The following is a 21007-nucleotide window of genomic DNA, read 5'->3' as shown; positions in this document are numbered from 1 at the left end:
CAGGGAAGAAGGGCTTCTTGTGGCCATGGGGTGCCTCATGTCACACATTCAAAAGATGAGTGGGGAACTCAGAGTGTGACTCTTCCCTTCCGCCTCCTCCTTCTAGAAGGGCCCCCAAGATCACATTCCCTGTGACTTCATGCAGCCCTTGGAGAAATAACATAAGCCAGAGAAAGCCCACCTCTCCCACTGGGAACCCAATAGACCAGAATAGGCCAGTGCTGCTTAAATCTTTCCAGCAGGCACTGGTCTAACTGTAAAAGTTTCCAGCAATGAAGACAACATTTCCCCAGCTGCCTCTTCTGGATAAATGGAATTTGCCCCTAATGTCTGACCCCAAGGTCTCCTGTGATTTCGTGTCCTACCAAAAGTAAACTCTGAGAGCAGTTCCTTCACTTCCTCTTTGCAGCAGCCTTCTATGCATTTGGAGACCATCTTATCTCTTCCTAGAAGCTTCTTGCCTCTGCAGTGAACCCAAGCTCCTTCAGTCTGTGCTTATAGGTCAGGGTGTCCAAACCTCTGATCAATCCTGCTGTTCTCCTTTGCAACCCTCCTAAATGAGCTCACACCTTTCCAAAGCCCAAATGTCCCATCCCCTGTTCTTCTCCAGGACCACCTCTCCAAGCAAGGGTGGATTTTGAAACTCCTGTAACACAGGATCACTCATGAGTAATGCCCAGGATCCTCAATGAACACAGCTCAGAGAGAAATTAAAACATGGTCCTTGCAGGAGGGAAGGGGGCAGAGCCTGGCTGCATTGACATCATGCTACAGGACTTGTACTCCCTCTTCCACATCCCAATAGCTGCAACGCTGTTCCCATTTCTCCAGTCACCACTGCAACTGCTGCCAAGCTGAGCTGCAGATCTGAGCACTTCTTGGTATGAGACTGACTCACCAATGGCTCTTTATGGTCATTATTTGCTTCGATCCACACTAGCACAGTTTTAAACACTGGTCCCATGGCACACGAGATTGCTAGAAGATACTAATTTTTGCCACAAGCCACCTGCATTTGATTTCCTATCAGCAGGGCTAGTTAGTAGTCTAGCTTGAAACCAGGCCAGGGTGGAAAGAGCTTTTCTTCAACCATCCCTCATCATCCTTTAAAATATCTAAGGTTCCTAGTGTCTGTGCTGAGATATGGGGTAAGGCAACTCAAATAGGGCAGATCATCCCTACCCCAAGTGAGAAATGGCAATGAAACCCGGCAGCCCTGCAGCCTCCAACACTGGGAATTCCCTGAAGGTAGTTGGCCTTGGATGGGGTGGGGGAGAGACAGATGCTGGAGAATTGCGCAGGAGCTGGGAAATGAAACCAAGCACTGCGAGAAGAGAGTGAATCTGTAGCTGTAGTGTATCATCTGGGACACTTCTGCTTTTGTTCTTTGCAATATAGTGGCTGTCATCCATCACTGTAAATACTGACCAGAGCCTTTCGAAAAGCTACATCAAATAAATAAAAGGTGGTGGTGGGAAACCACAAGTTGCAGGGTGTTTCAAGAAAATCACTTGAGTTCCTTGCCAAAGACCACCTCAGAGGCTCAGAAGACTCCCAATAGCAAATGCTCCCTCTCTGGAGCATCGTCTCCCCAGAGACAGTTGAAACTGATGGCTTGATAGTTTAAACAAGATTAATGAATGTGCATGTAAACAAAGTTGCTGACTTGGGGACAGTCAGTGCACAGCCTAGCAGAAGAGGGGTTTTCCCAGCCAAAACGTCTGCAAGGAGGAAATCTTGCTTTCTGTGGGAAAGCAGAGAAGAGAGAGCTGCATTTGGTGGAGGAAGCAGACTGAAGGCTGCAGAGGGCGAGCCTCCCATGCCAAGCAACCATACTACACCTTTAGCCATGTTACAGATCTGCACTGAGACAGCAGAGCTGCCTGGGGCCTAAAATCCCTCCGGACAGCCACAGAATGGTCACCACGCAGGCAAAGCATGGGGCAGAGGGGACCAGGGACAAACCAACATCACTAGAAACACCAGAAGACCCGTTTTTATCCCCAGACCCTGTGTCACAGATAGCCTTTGCAGAAAGGCTCTTTCAGCATGACCCAGAACCACCCCACATCCCACCCTCATTTGTGAGGGGCAGGGAGAGGTCCAGACCCGTTTATGGGCTCCCCTGGACTCCCCTGAGTTACCTGCCTCCCACCGTTCTGCCTTTGGTGGATATAACACACCCCAGGCAGGCAGGGAGATGTCCTGGAGCTCACTGAGGACCCATGTGATCTCAGTTCCCAAATACTGGTGAGGGGGGCAGAAACTGGGCACCACAAGGCCAAGCAGAAAGAGAGACAGAAGATCCCAGGATTAGACCTTTACACTAGCTAGAGCTGAACAAGGATCCCAGGAAGAAGCAATCTTCTGGATGAGATGGGACTTATCCCAACAGATCTTCTGCAGCTGAAATGGAGCAATCTCAAGGCAATCCTCTAAGGTGTATAGACTGGAGGTAATTCCAAGGTATTCCTGGCCTTACATGTCCAAGATCACTGTCAGGGAGGCCATGCTCATGTCTTTCCAGGCCCAAGGAGCAACATGAGCCTGCAAGTGAGAGGAGGGTTCCTAGGACACCAGTGTCTGGGGAGGGCAAACCCAGGCTTTTGAATCCCAGATGGCCCCAGGCAATTTCCCAGCCTCTGGTTCCCCCTCTCCATGGCACAAACCTATCCTGAGGACAGGTCCTGCAATGGCCCAGGGTTTGAGGCATGAGGCAACCCTCCTCTGGGCTCATGGCTTGATCCAGGACAGTGACACATGCATACAGCCAACAGTCCCAACCATGCTGCAACTACCACTGATTTAGGAGCGCTCAGACAGCCCAGGTTGGAGATAGAGCAAATTGGGCCCATGCCTTTTTCATTTTCAGGCCAGGCTGTCTTGCCTTGGGCAAAGAGCAAACTCGGGAACAGCTACTGAGGTGCAGCATGTTTTATTCTCAACACCCAGTGGCCAGGAGAAACAAGAGACATCAAAGCTTGTCAGGAACTCTCAAATACCCGTGCTGATTTATAGCTCAGCATGCAAATTCCAGACAGGCTTACATAGGGCCCAGCTCAACTAAGCACAAAATCAGGAGGTAAAGGTGGGGAACGCCACAGCAAATAGCATTGAGCTTCCCATTGCTGCCTGCTGGTTTATGGGGAGGGATGGCTAATAGGGAAGGTACTTTCCAGAGAGATTCCTGGCAGCAGGACAAGTCTCCTGTTTGTTTGTCCTCTTGGTTTTCTCTTTAGTCTTCAGGTTTTACTGCTACTGTGCACAGCAAGAGGATGGGTGCATCTGAGAACAGAGAAGATGGCCAAGCTCTTCCACTGCTCTTCCAAAGGGCCATCTGAGCCCTGGAATCTGGGCCTGTCCCAGGGAAGAGTGCGCTTGGCTTGTGGCTGAGCCTACACTGCAATGAGTTGGAGTACCAGCTCCTTGTAAATGCACAGAACTGGCTCTACATGGGTACAAGAATCCTCATATCAGGCAACTTCTGAGCTCAGTTTGACTCCAGCGACCTGAGCCACGCTTTGAGGTTGGGTCAGGAAAAGCACCCCAGTCTCCTGCTCCAGTCCTGGGGATCATCAGCCAAGCAGCCAGACCACGCCAGTGTGTGGGGGGGTCTCCAGGCCACTTTCCGATGTGTGGGAGAAGAGGGAGAATCCTGGCCTTTCCCCTGCCAGGAGACCTGGCAAGGCTTTGCTGCCGTTCCTGCCCTCCGGTAAATGCTCTGCCTAACTACCTAACACCTGTGAAGTAGACTGCGGTGATAACCTCAGATCCTATGCGCAACACATGGATGGGGATGGGCTAGAATTATAGGAAACCCACCTCCCTGCTTCATTTAGAGAAGGCTGAGAGGAGATCTTATCAACGTGTACAAGTATCTGAAGGGAGGGTGTCGAGAGGATGGGGCCAGACTCTTTTCAGTGGTGCCGAGCGACAGGACACGAGGCAACGGGCACAAACTGAAACACAGACACTTCCATCTTAACATGAGGAAAAACTTTTTCACTGTGAGGGTGACAGAGCACTGGAACAGGTTGCCCAGAGAGGTTGTGGAGTCTCCTTCTCTGGAGATATTCAAAACGCGCCGGGATGCAATCCTGTGCAATGTGCTCTAGGTGACCCTGCTTGAGCAGGGGGGTTGGACTAGATGATCTCCAGAGGTCCCTTCCAACCTCAGTGATTCTGTGATTCTGTGATTTGAGTTATTTCTTTGTTTGGAGGAGTCCGACCAAAGATCCAGGCACTGAAGGGCAGAGTGAAACCAAAAAGCTGGTGGAGAAACAAAACTAAAAGGTCTGGTCAGGGGTAGGTTCTGCACAGATCCAGGAAGGGAGTGGGAAGCCCCAGGCCCAATATTCCCCGGCAAGTGAGTGGGGTATTGCCAGCCACCACTGTTCATGGGTGATGAGAGCCAGAGGTGGCTGGGTCATCAGCAGGATGGGGCTGGGCAGACAGGGAAAAGCTCATGCAGTGATTGGGGGTACTGAGCTCCAGCAGGCTCTGGGATTCTCCCTCTCTGCCAGGGCGCAACCTCCCTGTCCTATGGGCTCCCCAGTGCAGTCATCTGCCCACAAAATGGCCAGATTTGCCTGTGCCCTCTGCTCTCTTGTGCCAATGTGGAGCTGCCAGGACACAGCTCCCATCCCTGTGGCCACAGTCCTCTGCTCTCTGTATCTGCTCCCAGGAAGAGCTGGAGGATATTCAGCCACTTTTTTGTGTTTGCTGATGGTGTGAGCTCCATGGGCTCTGTTCTGCAAGTGGGTATCTGCATGCAGGTTGAGCATCCAGCAAAACCCTGTGAGACCCTCTGAGTCCCAAAGAGCCTGAGACTTGTCCTGTTGCAGCAAGGGCTGGCCGGAGGGGAAGGTCCCTCACAGATGTGGGAGGCCCAAGCATCTGCCATGCCTAGATATGTAAAAGGCCATTTGAAAGAGGTCAGAGCCTGAGGGTTTGCTGTGTCTCAGGATGGGGTAAAAAATGGCCTGCTACATTTGTAGCAACATAAGATTAAAAGTAGGCAAGGGGAAAAAAACCTCAAAGCTCTTGGACAGTCTGTTTAGGGATGAAACAGAAGGTCCACAATACAGGGTTCAAAGCAGGTTATATGATCATGCCATAGGACATGGGTGGTGGGTGCATTCAGCTCCTAAAATCCCTTCCAGCTCCACCCTTCTCCAGGCTCTGTCTCCTGTGCTCAAAGGCAAAAGCTTTCCACCAAGCCCTCACGCTAACAGCCAACCTAATGGGGCAGACTGGTCCTGAGGGGACCTGGGGATGGAGTACAGAGCCTGGGCAACAGGTTCTTCCAGGCCAGGGTAAAAGCTGTAGCTAAACAAGCTTCTTGTAAAACATTGGATTTCTGGTGGCCTTTGTGAAATGAGCTGGGCAGGTCTCAACTGACCCTGCACAATCTGGAAGATGGAAGTTCCTCCTGCTTCCCCAAATGCCCAGCTGGGCAATACCACCAGGGACAGTCCAGCCACAGGAGGGCTGCAGGGATGGTGCCAGCAGGAGGGTGAGTCCTGCTCAGGGGCCCACAGCCTGTGCTGGCATCAACCCATGGGACAAATTTCAGCAGAAAGTGTTCAGACAAGCAGCACCAGTGACAACTTGTTGGAAATGAATGGGGAGCAAGCAGGGGCCTGGGGAGGAAAGATGCCAGTCCTGGATCCTCTCCATCACCTGCATGCGCTGCCTATTAGGTAAGAGTGAACAGTGTGATGAACAGAGACTAATGGGGCTTTTCTCTTCCTGGCTTCCTGCCCTTCCCAGCCATCCACCAGGTCACATCCTGCCACAGTTGCTGAGAGCAGGAAGCCTAGGCAGGTCCCTGAACTCCTGCCAGCCAGGTCCAGTGCTGGTGCCAAGGGAGCTGTGCCCATGGAGAGCAGCCCCTTGCCGTGGCACCAGGCAGAGGAAAGCACTAGTGCAGGTAACAACCAGCCCTTCCACTGGCAAATGTGCCTGGGACACATTCACAGCTCCCGCAGACACCTCTGCACCGGGGAGCAATGCGGAGAGGTCTTGTGAGGGCCGTGGGAGCCTTTAGCATGCTGCCCATGCCGTTCACCTCACCTCATTCAGGGGATGGTGCAGTTTGGCGTAGGGGGAAGCTTCTTCTGCTTCAGGCCTGGCCGGGCCCTCTGTGTTTGTCCAAAGAGGAAGCGGGGACTTTTCTCTTCTTGCAGATTTGCTGTGGTCAGTTATTACCATGGGGGTTGGCACTGACTGCGGGTGCTGGGAGCCGTGCTAGCCAGAGGGTGAGCAGGAAGCTTCTCCACGCTCCTACACCACTGCCCCTTGCAGCTCCCCATCAGAGGGGTCAATGCTGTCCAGCTCCAGGTAGACGACAGTACAGCTCAACAACAGGAGATGGCTGGACCAGAGCTCTCCAATCACTCCAAGAGCAAATTTTGCGACATGGGTTGCCTTTGGTATGGACCAGACACTACCTTCGCTCCTACCTCCTACCTGGGAATGCCACCACCAGGTTGGACCCTAAGGCTCCAGCTGGGCAGATGGTGCCCGCTGTGTCATATGTCCCCTGAATGCAGCCTGGGAAGCATCCAAGACATCTTTCACCACATGTGGGAGAGACAGAAGTGCTCTCCTGATCCCAGCTGTGAGACCTGATGGAGAACAACCCAGAACATGTTTAATTTGCTTGCATAGATGCAGCCTTGCTTCTCTTTCCTGGTCTTGTGTACAGTCAGCAGGCAAGGGGTTGTTTTGTCAGCTCCCTTGGAAAGCTTTTTGGATACAATGTCTTATTAGTCCATGACATGAGAAATAAGGGTCCCTGACATGGATAAAGGACTGCATGTGATTTGATCCATGCTCCAGAATACCTCAAACTGATCCATGCAACATAATTCCAGACCTTCTGAGCGCATATCAACATCATACTGCAATGGATCCTGATCCTGCCACGCTAACTCCTGCAAGTGAGGTGATGTTAAAAAAAAATAGGTCAAACATGGTGGGAGAGAGAAAGAAACAAGAAGACCTGGAAGATTTCTACTGAAACTTGCTCTTGGCTGGGACCCAAGGTTTTTGACCCAGCAGCGATTTGCTGCTTTCTTCAAGGAAAGTGGCTGCTTCCCTCTAAAGAGAACATTGACATTTTTAATAGGAAAAACTCACTCTACAGTTTACTTAGGACTGAGCCATGCTGTTTTTTGACAGACTTCCAAGAGACAGGCTCTGAAATGAGGACAGATGCTGCAGGGCTGGAGGAGGAACACCCAGCCTGGCCACATATCTGCTTCAGCCGGCTGAGCTGGACCATTGGGCTCTGCTCTCCAGGACAGCATCTCCTCCTGTCCTTGACACAGCTGCTCCATCACCCAGGGGTCAGGGCAGCCTGGTGGCAGAGCTGGGGCCTGGGTCACCACACACACAAAAGACAAGGACCTGGCAGGGATTTGTGATGTACAGCTGCATTGCTGAGATGGGCATGTTTACTGGCCTGAAAGAGCTGGGATCCACAGGCTTTGCAGCCACACTCAGGGAACACAGGGAACTGGGCCAAGCAGCCCTGCAAATCCTGATGGAAAATAGGGGAACCTGCCTCCAGTGTCAGGGAGGTTGGTGCAAGCCCCTTCTCCCTCAGCTTCGCAAGGAACTGGGTCAGGCCCCAGAGCACTGTGCTCTTTGCGAGGGTAGCCTCCAGCCAAGGATGAACCTGATCTGTCTCAGGCTGGCTGCCGCAGTCCCCTCCTGCAGCCTCTGTCCTGCTCTGGGACCCCAGGCACCAGCTGCGGCAGCTCAGTCCAGCCTGAGATCCACTCCAAACATCCTCCCCCTCCCCAGGCACGGCTCCTCGCTGGGTCACCGAGCGAGCGGCAGGAAGGCTCCTGCCAAAGCAAGCGGTTATTCTCCTTTCCCACTCCTGCTGTTTGTCTTGGCCTCTCTTCCCATACCAGCCATCTTCCTCTTCCTCCTCCTCCTCAGGATTCGGTTTCTGGAGCTGTCACTAAAGCTAATGAGCTGGGACGGCGCCGATGCAAAGGCTCTGGGAAAGCAAGAGACAGCCGATCCCAGGGCATTACATGTGCTCGGATACCAGGGAGGAGGGTCTGGCGGGGGGGGGCCACAATTAGAACCAAAACCTCTGCCACCAAACCAATGGCCCAGCAGAGAAAAAGGGCCTCCCCTTGGCTGGACAGCCCATCTTTTGCACCACCATGGGCATCATCCTCAGGACAAGCCAGTGGACGTGTGGACTCCTTTGCCTGGGGATGCTCGTTTGCTGGAAGGTGCTGTGCCCCCATCCTGCAGCCGTGACAGCCATGATCCCAGCATCTACCCGCTGCACACAGCCATGGACGAGGGAACCCCAGGAGACCCAAATGCCCCCCCTCAAAGCACTAAAGCCCAGCAAAGCATCCCACTCAGCTGGAAGCCCATCTCATACTTTGCCCTGGCCTGGCCCCTGCAGAGGGAAGTGCTGTTTACAGGCCAGTTGCTGTAAACCCCAGCTCTTTCTGAGCAGGTCTCCTCCTCATCAGGAAGGTGTCCTGTACCCCAAAGGGAAAGGTGACCAAGTCACAGCCAGCTGAACAGAGCAGGTTGTGTCTGTACCTGTCCTGAACTATTCCTGCCTTTGGGGCCAGCTGGCACAGACCAGTCCATGGCCGTAACATGAAACTTCTCCACCCTCCAAGCAAGGTGGTCGCATCTCTCCTGCCTCTCAGAAATGGTCCCAGGGCCATCTCCCTTCCAGACTGTGCCCAGCTCAATACGGGGCAATGCCGGCTGGCTGGGACCAAAACCGTGCCAGGGACAGTGCTAATAATTTAACTGGGTGGACAGTCATGTTTGACACCGCAGCCTTCAGCAGGGAGAGCATGGTGTGCAACAGTGGCAAGCAATGGTGTCTGCTGGCTGGGCCTAACTCTGCTTGCGCGTGTTTGGCCAATGCTTTGGTAGGACAAAACAGTTTTATTCAAACATCGCATGGCCTGGATGAGAGGAGGGTTCCCAATGTGATGCAATGCCACTTTGGGGCAGCAAGTCCCATGGCAGACTGAGTTATCTTGAGAGACCTTGTTATCCACAGTTCCAGTGCACAAACCCAGGAGAGCCAAGACACAGTGGCAAAACACCCAGGGACTCTCAAGCTCACTGGTGACATGGGGCAGGAGCCTGTGGATGCCCTCTATGACTTGTCCTTGAGCATTCCCAAAAGCAGGGGCCTGGGGTCTTTACCAGCCTCAGTTTCCCCAAAATCTCTTTCCCATCCCTGGCACCTCAGCTGACAGCTAGCACTGAGCCACCACGGGAATTGGAAGACCTGAGTCATATTGTGCCTCAGTTTCCCTTTGACATAAGGGCAAAGCTCCTGTTCCTACAGCTCCGCAGCGGTGTTACTATTTGGCATCTGTGCTCTTTCCCCCTCTCTGCTGTTCATGACCCATCAGAGCACTACTGCACCTGCGTGACCCAAGGTGTCTGCCCACGCTCCTGACAGCAGCCTGTGTCACAAGCTCTGCCACCTGTGAGCTGAGGAGCACTGGCCCGGCAGCCATGTAGCGGGCTTGTAGTGGTTTGGTCTGCACGGTGCAATATTCCCACACTTTCCCCTTCGCCCCATCTCCACCATGCAGCACAGCCTCCCAGGGACCAGCTCAGGCAGCCTTGTCTACCAGCCCAGAGCAGGGTGGCAGCTGGACCACAGTTTTGAGGGACTCCCAGAAAAGATCTGAAGCCCAGCTCCTGCAAGAAGTGCCCTTCACCCCTTTGAAAATCCCTTTTCCTTTCCCAGTGCTCAGCTCAGCCTCCCAGCCCCCACGTTGTAGCAGGGAGCACTGACTGCAAGCAAGCCCTGCAAGGCACTGCCTTACCCCCATGCTCATGGCTGGATTTGGGACTCAAATACAAAGCAGGCCAACCACCTGTTTGCTTTTTTATTTATTTATTTATTTATTTAACAAAAGCACAGCAAAAAAGGAAAGAGAGAGGAAGCAGGTTACACCCATATTTGTTGCCTCAAACAGATCTAGCAGCAAACACCTGAGCATGGTGCAACTGCTGCTCACGCGTCACTGCCCAGGCAGGAGCTCAGGGCTTTGGGAAGGGGAAGTGGAGCATTGATAACTGGCCTATTTCCAAACCACTGCCCCCGGGCAGTTGTCACCATCACAAGTTGTCACCATCACGCTGGTGCCCATCACTCATTTCCCTCAGGCAGGCGAGGCCGTGGGCCAAGCACTGCAGGGGATGCCACTGCCACACTGCAAACACCCACGGATGGCAGGGGAGGGCAAACCTGGTGCATTTTTGCTGGGCTGCCACAGATACTAGCACTGCCATTACTGGCTCCATGAAGAAAAGGCAGGAAAGGAAAAACTGCAGGGATGCTGGGGCTCAAGAGAGGAATCGCATCAGCCATGCTGTGCTCTGAGGGGGTCTGGGTCACACTCAGTGAGAGACAGACACCCTGCCTGGCTGGTGAGGGTCATCCCTATCCCCCCCGCGGTCCCTGCACTGTTCCACCCTGCCAGCTCCTCCTGGGCCACAGAAGAGCTTGGGCCCAGGGATGTGGATGGAAACATCCCCTGCAGGGAACAAACAGGTCTGTGCTGGAGGCCACGGCTGCTGCTCCAAAGGAAAGGCTGAGACACCTCAAACTCATCTCGCAGAACAATCCACCAACCAGCTTCCAGCCAGTTCCCGAATGTGGCGGAGGTGAAACACCAAGACTTGGGGCTGCCATAGCCCACAAGCCGCCAGCCCCACTCTGCTCGTGGGGTTGCTCCTTGCCAGGGGCTCAGTGCTCAGTCCAGCAGCCCCTGACTCAGCCTGACGCAGGTTTCTCAATCACACCAGAGACAGAGCAAAGAAGAGAGAGCAGGCAGGGCTCTGTGGAGTCCCGCGCACTGGCACAAGTCCTGAGGAGGGTCGGCCGCGTACCCTGCGCCTGGAAAGGGAAGCAGGCCGGCTTCACAAGCTTCAGATTCACAGATGGGAGCTGGTCCCAGCTACAGGCATCGGGGCCAGCCACAGGCTTCTTCGGAACCTATACGCCCTGATATTTGGCCTGGGGAAGTGAAAAACCCAGCAGCGGGTGAGTGTGATGCCTCAGGGGCAGGAATTCCTTCCCTGGGGTCTGGGCAGTCACTGGGGATTTCCTCCTCTGGCCAAGCCACGGTGGCAAAGCGGAGGGGATGGCTGTGTGCATCTGGTTACAAAAGCACCACAGCCTCAGCCTGGGCATCCTTGCACAGTCTCTCTTGGCATCTCAATTTCCTGGACCTCCAAGGGATGGGCGCTGCTGTGGGAAACCAAACTCTGCAAAAAAGATGCAGAGAGGTGCAGCCAAAAAGGTGAGGGCTGCTTTGCTCCTCTTCCCCGGCCTTCCCAAATCACAGCAGTGCCACATCTCTGGGGCAGGGTGGCAAGCTGGGACCTGACGGGGTCTGCCTGCCACCAGGGTCATGGACATGCCTGTGAGGACTTGCAGAGCACCCACTAAACCCATTGCAAACCGCCCCTTTGTCCTTGTGGAGATGTACATGTTGCGTCTCAGCCCAAGGAGGCCCTGGAGGCAGTTGCCTTTCCCAGCCTGACAGAAGGTATTTACGACAGTGGCAGGGCCAGATTTTATTTAGGGGTGGAAGAAGGATTGCAGAGGACACAGACTGGTCCCACTTTGAGGGAGGAGGGGTGGAGACTGAGACGAATTATCCATGCCTATCCATGGTATGCTGCAACAGCCCCCTGGCTCTGACCGGCACCCCGATCAGACTGGGAAAATCCTATCTGGTGTCAGGTTAAACCTATCCACAGGCTGCCCCAATGTCCAGCCACGGAGCTGAGCCAAGGCAGGCCGAGGGCCAGCTCTTACCTTCCTGGTGGAGCTAGCATCCAGCTTCTCTCGCAGGCGAATCACCCATGGGGCTTGCAGGGGGGCACAGAGGCGCTTGCCCCTCGTGGTGATGAACCTGCCAGGCCCACAGAAAAAAAAGAAGACCTGAGCGGGATGCCCTGGGGATGCTCCAGCAGGGCCTGAGCTCTCACCCGCTGCCTCCGCCACTGCCCTGGTGCAGGATGCAGGGCAAAGCACTGCCTTCCTCTGCCCTGCCTCGAGATGAGTTTCTTCCCTGTTTTTTTTCCCAGGTGTTCCCCTCCCAGCAGGTCTGTCCTGCTCTGTTTGGGCCTCTGACCTCCAGGGTCTTCCCTTCTCTTCCCCATCCCTTCCCATTCCCTCACCTCCAAACTCAGCCCCGTGTCTCTCTACACTGTCCCTCCACCCTGCTTGGCCTCCCTCCCTTGCAGGATCCCTCCCTGGGGCACAGCCAGCCCGGGCATCTTACACCGTGGCGGGGATGACACAGCCATCCTGCACCAGCTGTATCCAGTAGTCCTGCACTATCCGCCGCGGGATGAGATTCTCACTCGTCCGCAGGCAGCAGTCCACGACGTTGTTCCCGCTGGACACTAGGGGAGGAATATAACATGTGGGCTGAAGTTGCTCCCCACAGGCCGGCTGCCGCTTCACCACCCCCAGGTGATCCTGCCAGTCTGAGCTCCCTACACCCCGGTCCCCTTGGGACCAGCGCTTGTGGAGTGAGTTCTCTGAGCTCAGGAGCAACAAATTGGGCTGGAGTATGAAAAGCAGGAGTGACTTCTGGCTGGGGAATATTGCTGTTGTCTAAGCAGATGGACTCGGAGTCTATGTGAACCGTGGGCCCACATGCTACAGGGCTGCCCCACGCGGAGCTGAGCAGGATGGTGCCCATGCTAGCTCAGTGCAGAGCTCAGCGCTTCCACCCCCGCCGCGAGTCGTGCCCTTGCACACAGTCCTGGTCGCAAATGTACACTTGAGTTTTATTGGACCCACTCCCTTGTGCTGGGAGCCCTTTGCCTCCTTCCGACAGAAAGCAAAGAAAGCAAGAAACAGGAGGCTGGAGGAGGGCACCCCTTCTGCACACATGGCTCCCTCTGCATCCGCAGAGCCAGCGCCTGCCAGCTGGGCAGGGCAGGATGAAGGCATTCGCCTGGCTCTGGGGCACTGAAGACACTGTCCCCGAGGGGCCGGGAATGACTTTGCCTGTATTTGCTTAAGCTATACCTGCTTTTGCAATCACCCTATTACCAGCCCACCCGACGCCGATCAGTCCTGTTACAGCTGAGGGACGTGTCTGTCTGCACTTCGTGGCAGGGTAGGGGATCCCAGCCATCTTTCAAGCAACTGCAGTATTTACTGTTAATGCCCAGCAGGGCTGGCAATGCCCTGGGATGCCTATAACTCCCTGCAGCCTTGCAGACCTGGGAGATACTTGCTCATCCCTGGGCTACCCCACACCAAAGGGGCAGCTTCGCTTCCAGTGCCAGGGAGGAACACATTTCCCCCGGTGTGCCAGGGGTGCTGGGCCCGCAGCAGTCCTGCTCCAGCGGGGAGATATGGGGCTGAGGCAATCCCAGCCTGGTCTGCACAGACTGGGCTAGGGCACTGGGAGGCAGGATTGCTCCACAGCCTTTTCCAAGCCCAGCCTTCCCCCCTTACGCCCTGCAGGATCCTTCCTGGACTTTGAGCAGGATAGAGTCCCTCTGGAATAGGATACAAGCAGAGGACTCAGGAGGTCTGTGACAGAGTCCCAGTGATGGGTCCCTCTAAATGTCTGTTGGAAACCCAAAAGGGGACAAGAAGCTGGTTCCTCTCCCTTCTGCAAGCAAAGCACCCTGAGAGGTTCCCTCTTACCGTCCAGGACACGTCCCAGCATCAGGAGGCTGAGGTACAGCAGATGCAGGTGATGCATTTTGCCGCTGACTTCGGGCAGAGGATGCACTGGGAGCCAGCAGTGGTCCTCCGGGCAGGAGAGGTGAGAGCTCTGCACTGCTTCCTTGCACTCTGATACTGGTGCTCCACTGCCTATTTATCCTTCCAGTCCGTGGCTTTCACTTTCTTTTGAAGAAGAGGGGTGGGAAGTTGCAACAAGTCTTGCCAGAGGCTGTATTTCAATCTTCGAACAGTTCCCGAAGGTCCCAGCTGCCTTCCTTGCAGCCAGCTGCTCTCCAGCCCGGAGGCAAACACTCTCCTGCCCTCCTCGCTGCTGGCAGCCTGGCCACAGGGCCTGCTGGCCAGAGCCAGGGTTGCCCTGGTGTCCCCTCACCCTGAGAAAGCACCCCAGGGCAGGCCCATTTGGGGTCTCATCCTGCACATTTCCCAGTCCTTCCTTCAAGAAATCTCTGAGGCATTCCCAAATGGCTCAGCCCTCATCAACCTTTCTGAGGCCGGGGGGACAACTTGCCTCAGCCCCTCTCCCCAGGTACATCTCTGTGCTGGGGGGAACCTGCCACACTGCTCAGCCCTTGAGGTTTATCCTGCTCCCCTGGGTCCCCCCGACCTGGTCACAGGACCCAGCTGGCTCCTCCTGCCCTCCCCAAAGCCTGGGTGCTTGGTGCATCCAGAGCCCAGCGTTCGACCACTCCAGCTCCAGGTCACCTCCGTGCCCATGCTGGCAGGGAGGGGACCTGGCCTGCATGCTCTGATCCGAGGCCACAAGCTCATGTGCCGAAAGGCAGCATGCTTCCCAGGTGTCCCGGCAAACAGGCTAGCAGCCAAAGGCAACCGCAGACTTTTCTGGAGACAGGTTTCTCGACACAAGAGCAGAAATCCCTGTGGAGGCTGTCTGCACCACTGCAGAGCAGCTCCCTGGCTGTGCAGGTGATGCAGGGGGCGAAGACCAGCACTTCTACTGCAAACCTGCACTGCAAACCTGCGCTCAGGGCCTGTGTTTCCTGGAGAAGATGGATCATCACAGGGCCAGCACCTCCTGTGGTGAGGTCCCTTAACCAGCCTGCTTCAGCCCTGATAGGCGACATATGGGTTGCTGAGAGCCATGGGTCTGTGCAGCCTGGAGAAGGAAAGGTGAAGGGGGTCTCCTTGCTGTCAGCAATTGCCTGATGTGGGTTTGGAGAGGCACCAGAGCCAGGATCTACTTGGAGGGGCCCAGGGACAGGATGGGAGGCAGCAGCACAAGTTGCATCAGGGGAAATTCCCATTAGCTACCAGTAAAAAATGTTCCCAGAGAAGGTAGCCAAACCCTGGAGCAAGGTCTTCGTCCCTCCACCTTCTCCCTTGCTCCAGCCTTGGCCTTTCATTGCTCCTTGATGGGGAGTGCTGCAGAGCCCTTCCACAGTGACAAGCACCCACCTGGTGACAAGCCACAGGGCTGGGACTGGAGGAGGTCGGTGGTTCCCTGGGCTCTTCTTGGACATACGAGTCCCGCAGATAGTGAGCTCTGCCCCTTCGTCAATCCGCAGTAAGAAGCGAGAGGAGACTTCAGCTGTGACATCAGCTGAGGTGTTCCCGTCCCTGCACCAGCACAGGCTCCCACCGTGGGAGAGAGGCGCCAAAGCCCCATGTCCAGCTGCTCCCCATGCCACAGCAGGCCATCCCCATGCCAAACAGGTTAGGAAGGAGCTGGCGGGCAAGACAAGTAGTAAAAACAGGATGTACTAGATTAACTTCAGTCATCACCTGCCTCCTTTTTATCGCTCACAAACCCTCTTTATCAGAGAGAAATCTTGGCTGACAGAGAGGGAATTCAGGCAGCAGAGGATTAGCATCAGTCATCGGCCCCAGCCTCCTTGGGAGTTCTGGGGATGCAGGCTGGCTCTAGGTCCTGGTTTCCATAGATCTTCCCAGGGCTGTGCCAAGGAGACCCCACGGCAGGGAGGATCACGGCTCCTGGCTGCTGACTGCCAGGAACAACCTCTCTTAACCCAGAGCCCGTTCTTCCCAAAGAGGGGCTCTGCCGGAGTGGTGTCACACACGCAGCAGTGCGGTGGGAGCTGGTGATGAACCCTCGGCTCCTTGCACGTTCAGTGGGTTTTGCTGCTGCTGGAGCATGCCCAGGGGCTGGCAGGTTTGCTGAGGACGCTGTGGGTCCCCTCACGTGAACCACCTCCAGGCAATGCTGAGGTCCATGTCCCCCATGGCAAGTGGCTCTGATCCAGCCACTTCTCTGGCACAGGGGGCTCCTGGCCGCAGCTGGGTCCGGGGTAGCCACGAGTGTCTGCTGTTGGGAATACATCCCGCTGGGGGTTAACCCCTTAACTTCCTCCAGCTGCCGGTGACCTGAGCCACCAGGCGGGGACTCCTGCTCGTGAGCCACCTGCAATTCCTGCTGACACATGCTCGGGGAAGAGAGGCTCAGCCTCCTGCCGGGAGCTGTCTGCGTGCCAAGTGGGTGAAAGCACGGCCTGCTCCCCAGCAAAGGCACTGGAGGGTGAGGAAAGGGACTTTCCGCTGGCATTGTGAAAGGGGGATGTGGTGGGTTTCCCCCCCTACGCTGGGGTCAGCAGGCTTTCTAAGAAGCGAATGGTCATCTTTGAAGTCCATCGCTGCGGTATGCAGAGATGTCCCCAACCCCCTTGCAGAGCTGAGTCAGGAGCTGCGGGGAAGTAGTGTGGTGTACACAGGCCAGAAGAGAGGCAGCAGACAGGAAAGAGGGGATATTTGGGGATGCAGGCTCTTGAGAAACACACTGGTAGGGAATGAACAGGGGATCTGACACTATTTGGGAACAGGGGAGAGTGTTGTGTGCAGTGGCCTGCTGAAACCTTGTCCAGAGCGCAAGAGCTCCAGCCCCGTGGAGCTGCACTGCAGGCAGACACATCCCTGAGCATCCATCCCTGCAGCAGCCTCAATAAGGCGTTTGCTAATGAAAGTGAAAACAGTGAGGGAGGTGGGATGCCCATGTAAAATGCAACTCATCGAAATGCAAACAGGCTGTGTGAGCACCTCCGTCCCCAGGCTCTCTTCGGGGAGGACCAGCCACACTGCCTGCATCCCCCCAGCACTCTCCTGGAGCCCTGGAGCTTGACGTGGTCTTGCAGTAGTCTCCTTTCCACATCTGAGCAAGGGAGCTGGGAAGGGCAAAGGGGGAATTCCAGCAAATTCCAGGCACAGCCAGTCCCTGGGGCAGGATCTGGCCTGGCTGTGTTTGCCTCATTGGGAAATACTGGGCCATCACAGCTGCTTTGATTTCCTTTGTATCCACTACGGCAGCTTGGCAGCAGGGGGGCCTCCTGCACAGTCCCCAGTGCTGCCTGGGGACTGGGGTCACAGCCGGCCATGGGGCTCAGGGCCCTGCTGTCTTGCTGGGTCTCCTCTAGCCAAGGGGAGTCCGGCTGGTCTGGTTTAAATGGGGTTTTTAGAGAAGGAAATGAGCCAGCTATGCCTTTGCCCAGAGGAAGCAAAGATGGTCCTGGAGGTCTGGTTAAGAGGGATGCTAAAGGCCCCAATTCCCGCTCCACGAGTACCCCTCTGTCGTTGACATTTGTTGCCTTCAGTGTCATTAATGCTGAGGTCCCCAGGTGCAATGGACAGCAGAGCCAAGGCCTTTAAGCTGTGTCCCACTCGACCTGCCCAGGGTAGCATCCATCTCCTCAGGTCTCTGCAACATACAGATCCTTTGGCAAGAGGTATTTTTGTAGCATCCTGCAGATTCTCCTGGAAGCCCTTGGGGAATCTGGGGACGTGCATGACTCTTGCTGGTGGTGATGGGAGGGGGTCTCATCTCCATTCAGGGCTCCATCCTTGTCAGCGGCCTTGGACCTTTGCGTGTGTCTCTTCCTTCTCCCTCTTCCTCCTCCCCTGCTTCAGGAAAGCTGGGGCTCTGAGCACAAGCCTGGCACTGGTTGCTCCCCATGCTCTGGGCATTCACGGACGGCTGGTCAGGCTTCACCTGTGCTTCCTGCAGATATCCTTGGAGAACCCTTGCAGCACTGCCGTTGTGATGACATAATGATGATGAAAGCTAGGAGAGATCTCCTGGAGCATCTCAAAGCTGGGTGCGGGCACCTGCATCTCATCCAAGGATGGCCAGGGATGGAGAGGGGAGCTGCACAAGTGTTGGTCCTTTCCCTGCCGGACACAGCTCAGGTGTAACACATCAAACGCAGAAGGCAGCAAGCAGCAGTCTTGCAAACACGCTCATGCCCCTTGCAGGATTTCCCATCCCGGAGCAGACTGGCTGCCTGACCATGGAGGAGCGCTGCTGTGGGATGTGCCTGTTCAGCTTGGCGTCTTTTAGTCGCTGTGGCCAGCAATGTCCCCAGCCCTGGCTCCCAGCCATCGCACCGCCTGTCTGCCTCGCTGCAACCTCTCTGCAAGATTTCAGGAGGGGGTGGCTGGGGAGCGGCTCTCGTATCTGTGCAAAACCAGCCTTTCAGCTATTTCCTTGTCATCCCCCATGTGGCTTGGCACGACGGATGACAGGTGTGGTTGCACCCTAGACTTGCTGGTGGACTGGTCTAAAGCATGAAGGACTGAATGAAAGTCCTGGGGCTTTGGGACATGGCTCATGTTGGCCCTGCTGCAGGATGTCCTCAGAGGTGGATGGTGGCTCTTCCACTGCCCTTTGCAGAGATGCAGCCCTGGAGAAGGTCTGCAATCCTCACCGGGTCAGGAGGGAAGTGGAGGGGCCTGGGGGCTCTGAGCAGGTGAAAGGAGGACCAGCAGCAGGAGAACATGCCAAAGCCAGCAGGAATGGGTTTGCTGAGGGGCTCCAGTCAGCAGGACAAAGGGTGGGGAAGGGAGGAAACTTGGGATCAAACAGAGGTGAAGAAAGGGTTGAGAGGAGGCTCCAGGCCGGGGGATCTCTAGGACACGATGGGTGCCAAGGGGTGGTCTGAATTGGGGAGGACCCCATGGCAGGAAGGGTGGGAGTCCCTATCATCTGCCAAGCACTTGCCCACCTCCTCTCTGCTCTCGAGGCCAGGAGAGGCAGTGGGGGGGGGGGGAGAGGGGGGGATATGCCAAGTCTCTCAGCATCTGGATGTCCCACTTAATAACTCAAACCCACAGCCCTCTCCTAACCCCATCTGAAAGGGGAACAGGGTTCCAGAGGCAATTATCATCCTGCAGATTACATGAAAATAACCATCTAGGGAGAGGACAGGGGAGAGCTGCTGTGCATTCAGCCCTCGTCGGACATTGCAGAACTGGCACAGAGAGAGCACCAAAACCCACCTTGAAGCTGCAGTCAGAGCTCACATGCCCCTCACATGCATGTTCACAGCCCCTCACAGCCCAGGAAACACCACTCTGCATCAGCCAGGGACGCTGGCGCACAACAAACTCCCATTTTCCGGGAAATGCATGGCACAGAGGGACTGACCTGCTGCGTGTGTCTCCAGGTGCGCCTACCTGGAGCCCAGCCCAGCATTTCAGCACAGCTCGCTCCATGCCAGAGCAAGCCTGGAACGTCATCTGTGCTGGATATCTACTGAGCTGATCATTTGGCCCAGGTTCAAGATTTCCCTTCTTTTGGCTGCAGGCTGTGGTTAGTCTCGCTTGGATATCTCCTGCCTGTCACCTAATCCTTTGTGCTCTAGGGTGGCCAAACCCTCCTAACTTTTCACTCTGCTTGACACAATTGCAATTTTTCTTTCCTCCCCAGGAAAATGGTTTGCGGGCTTGAACTGCCCTGCGCACTCACTGCCGAGGCACAGGCCAGATCAGTGCTGCCCTGGCTTTGCACAAGGGGCAAAGCACCCGTTCCTGCGGCTGTTTTCCCCTGCCCAGAGGTACGGCCATGTCCATTCTCCTCTGCTGCTTCACTGCTTTCTTTGAGCACCTTCTCTGGCCTGTTTTGCTCACCGAAAGTCTGTGGGTTCGCCTCCTCGAGAGCTGGGCAGTGCCCATGCACGAGACTCCTTCCCACAAGGTGCCCTGTCCCCCTTGCCTTCCACGCTGCATTTGCAGCCGCGGCTTAGTGCATCCTCACTGTGTCTGACCCTAGGGGGCTTGTTTCCAAGCGGGGGAAAAGGGCACTAGGGTTTGCCAGGACCCCCAGGCATGTTCCTGGGACAGCTCGGCTCCAGGGAGCTGATGGTAGCCAGTCGCCTCTCCCTTCAGCCTCCTGCAGGTGATTGCCTCGGAAATGTTTCCCCAGTGCCATGCCCACGCGCCATGAGCCACAGCAGCACCGCTGGTCACCAGCCTCTCCAGTAAGAGAATCTCACTAATTCTTACATGTTATTTTCTGTAAAAGCAATGTTTGGAAATAAAGCTGTGTGCAAATGCCCATGCATGGGGCTGCAGTTGTATATTTGTGTCTGTGCTCAGGTGTGTGCTCCTGGCAGATATTTGTGTCTGTGCATGTGACAAGCATCGAAGCAGAAAGCCTACTTTTAGGATAAATTGCCTACAGGGCACATCCATGGCCACATTTTTAACTTATCACAGCCCCAGGCCCATCTAGATTTTGAAGAGGAAAAAAAGCCCCATGCAGCATTTACGTTTGCAGCCATGGAGAAACCAGGTTGTCTTTCACGTGCTGGCTCGCTCCTGCTGTCTGTTCCCGCTTTGCTCTTTGTGGTTGCAGACGTACTTGGTTAGGCCTCATTTCTAGGGGGGGTTTGCAATCTTTTCACAATCCCCTGACGCCGAGACCAGCACAACAGCTCATCCTGCACAAGCAAGAGTCAGCCTCGCAGCGCCTGGACACAGCTTGCCCTTAGCAAACCCGGAGCGGGCTGCCTCCAGCCCTCCCACGACAGCCCCGGCTGACTCCCAGCGCGCGGATAGCAGTTCCCAGGCTCCCAGCACAGCCCAGGCCAGAGCACAGCCTCATTAATGACTTGCTTTAAAGCTGCTTTCCCAGAGCAGCCGGGAGGGCTGAGCCCAAGCGCTGCTTTGAGCGAGCAGCACTTGTTCGGGGCAGCTCAGCGCTGGGGAGAGAGACTTGGCCATGTGCAAAAGATGCTGCGTAAAAAACCCCACCTTTTTTGTCACTGTGTTTACAAGGATCTCAGGACCCCTCATGCTCGCCTAGCATGGGGTGGTTGGAGCAAACAGGAGGGCTTCACCTCCCTGGGCAGCGCGGCAATGAAAGCCGAGGCAGGAGCTGCAAGCGAGGGTACCCGCCGCCCCACTCTGCCGTGCTAGCACGGCCCCTTCCCCTGCCCACCCCCAGCCCCCGGGCTGCCCTTCCCGCCCCGTGGAGGCGCATCACGACGGAGGCACATCACGACAGCGAGAAACAGTGAG

General features: G+C 55.6%; 1 protein-coding gene across 1 annotated transcript; it reads right to left on the bottom strand.

Moving 5' to 3' along the window:
* Positions 1 to 10975: 10975 nt before the first annotated feature.
* LOC106492912 (C-C motif chemokine 19-like) lies at positions 10976 to 13763 on the bottom strand. The gene is made up of 4 exons (XM_067316381.1): positions 13706 to 13763; positions 12318 to 12441; positions 11849 to 11945; positions 10976 to 11041 (listed from the first exon to the last, which is right to left on the bottom strand). The coding sequence occupies exons 1-4, from the start codon at positions 13761 to 13763 to the stop codon at positions 11021 to 11023; spliced, it is 300 nt and encodes a 99-aa protein (XP_067172482.1). The 3' UTR covers positions 10976 to 11020.
* Positions 13764 to 21007: the final 7244 nt, after the last annotated feature.

This window comes from Apteryx mantelli, chromosome Z, assembly GCF_036417845.1.
Source record: "Apteryx mantelli isolate bAptMan1 chromosome Z, bAptMan1.hap1, whole genome shotgun sequence".
NCBI classification, from domain to species: Eukaryota; Metazoa; Chordata; class Aves; order Apterygiformes; family Apterygidae; genus Apteryx; species Apteryx mantelli.
The sequence above is the reverse complement of the archived record's forward strand: the minus strand, read 5'-3'. Positions and strand labels throughout refer to the sequence as shown.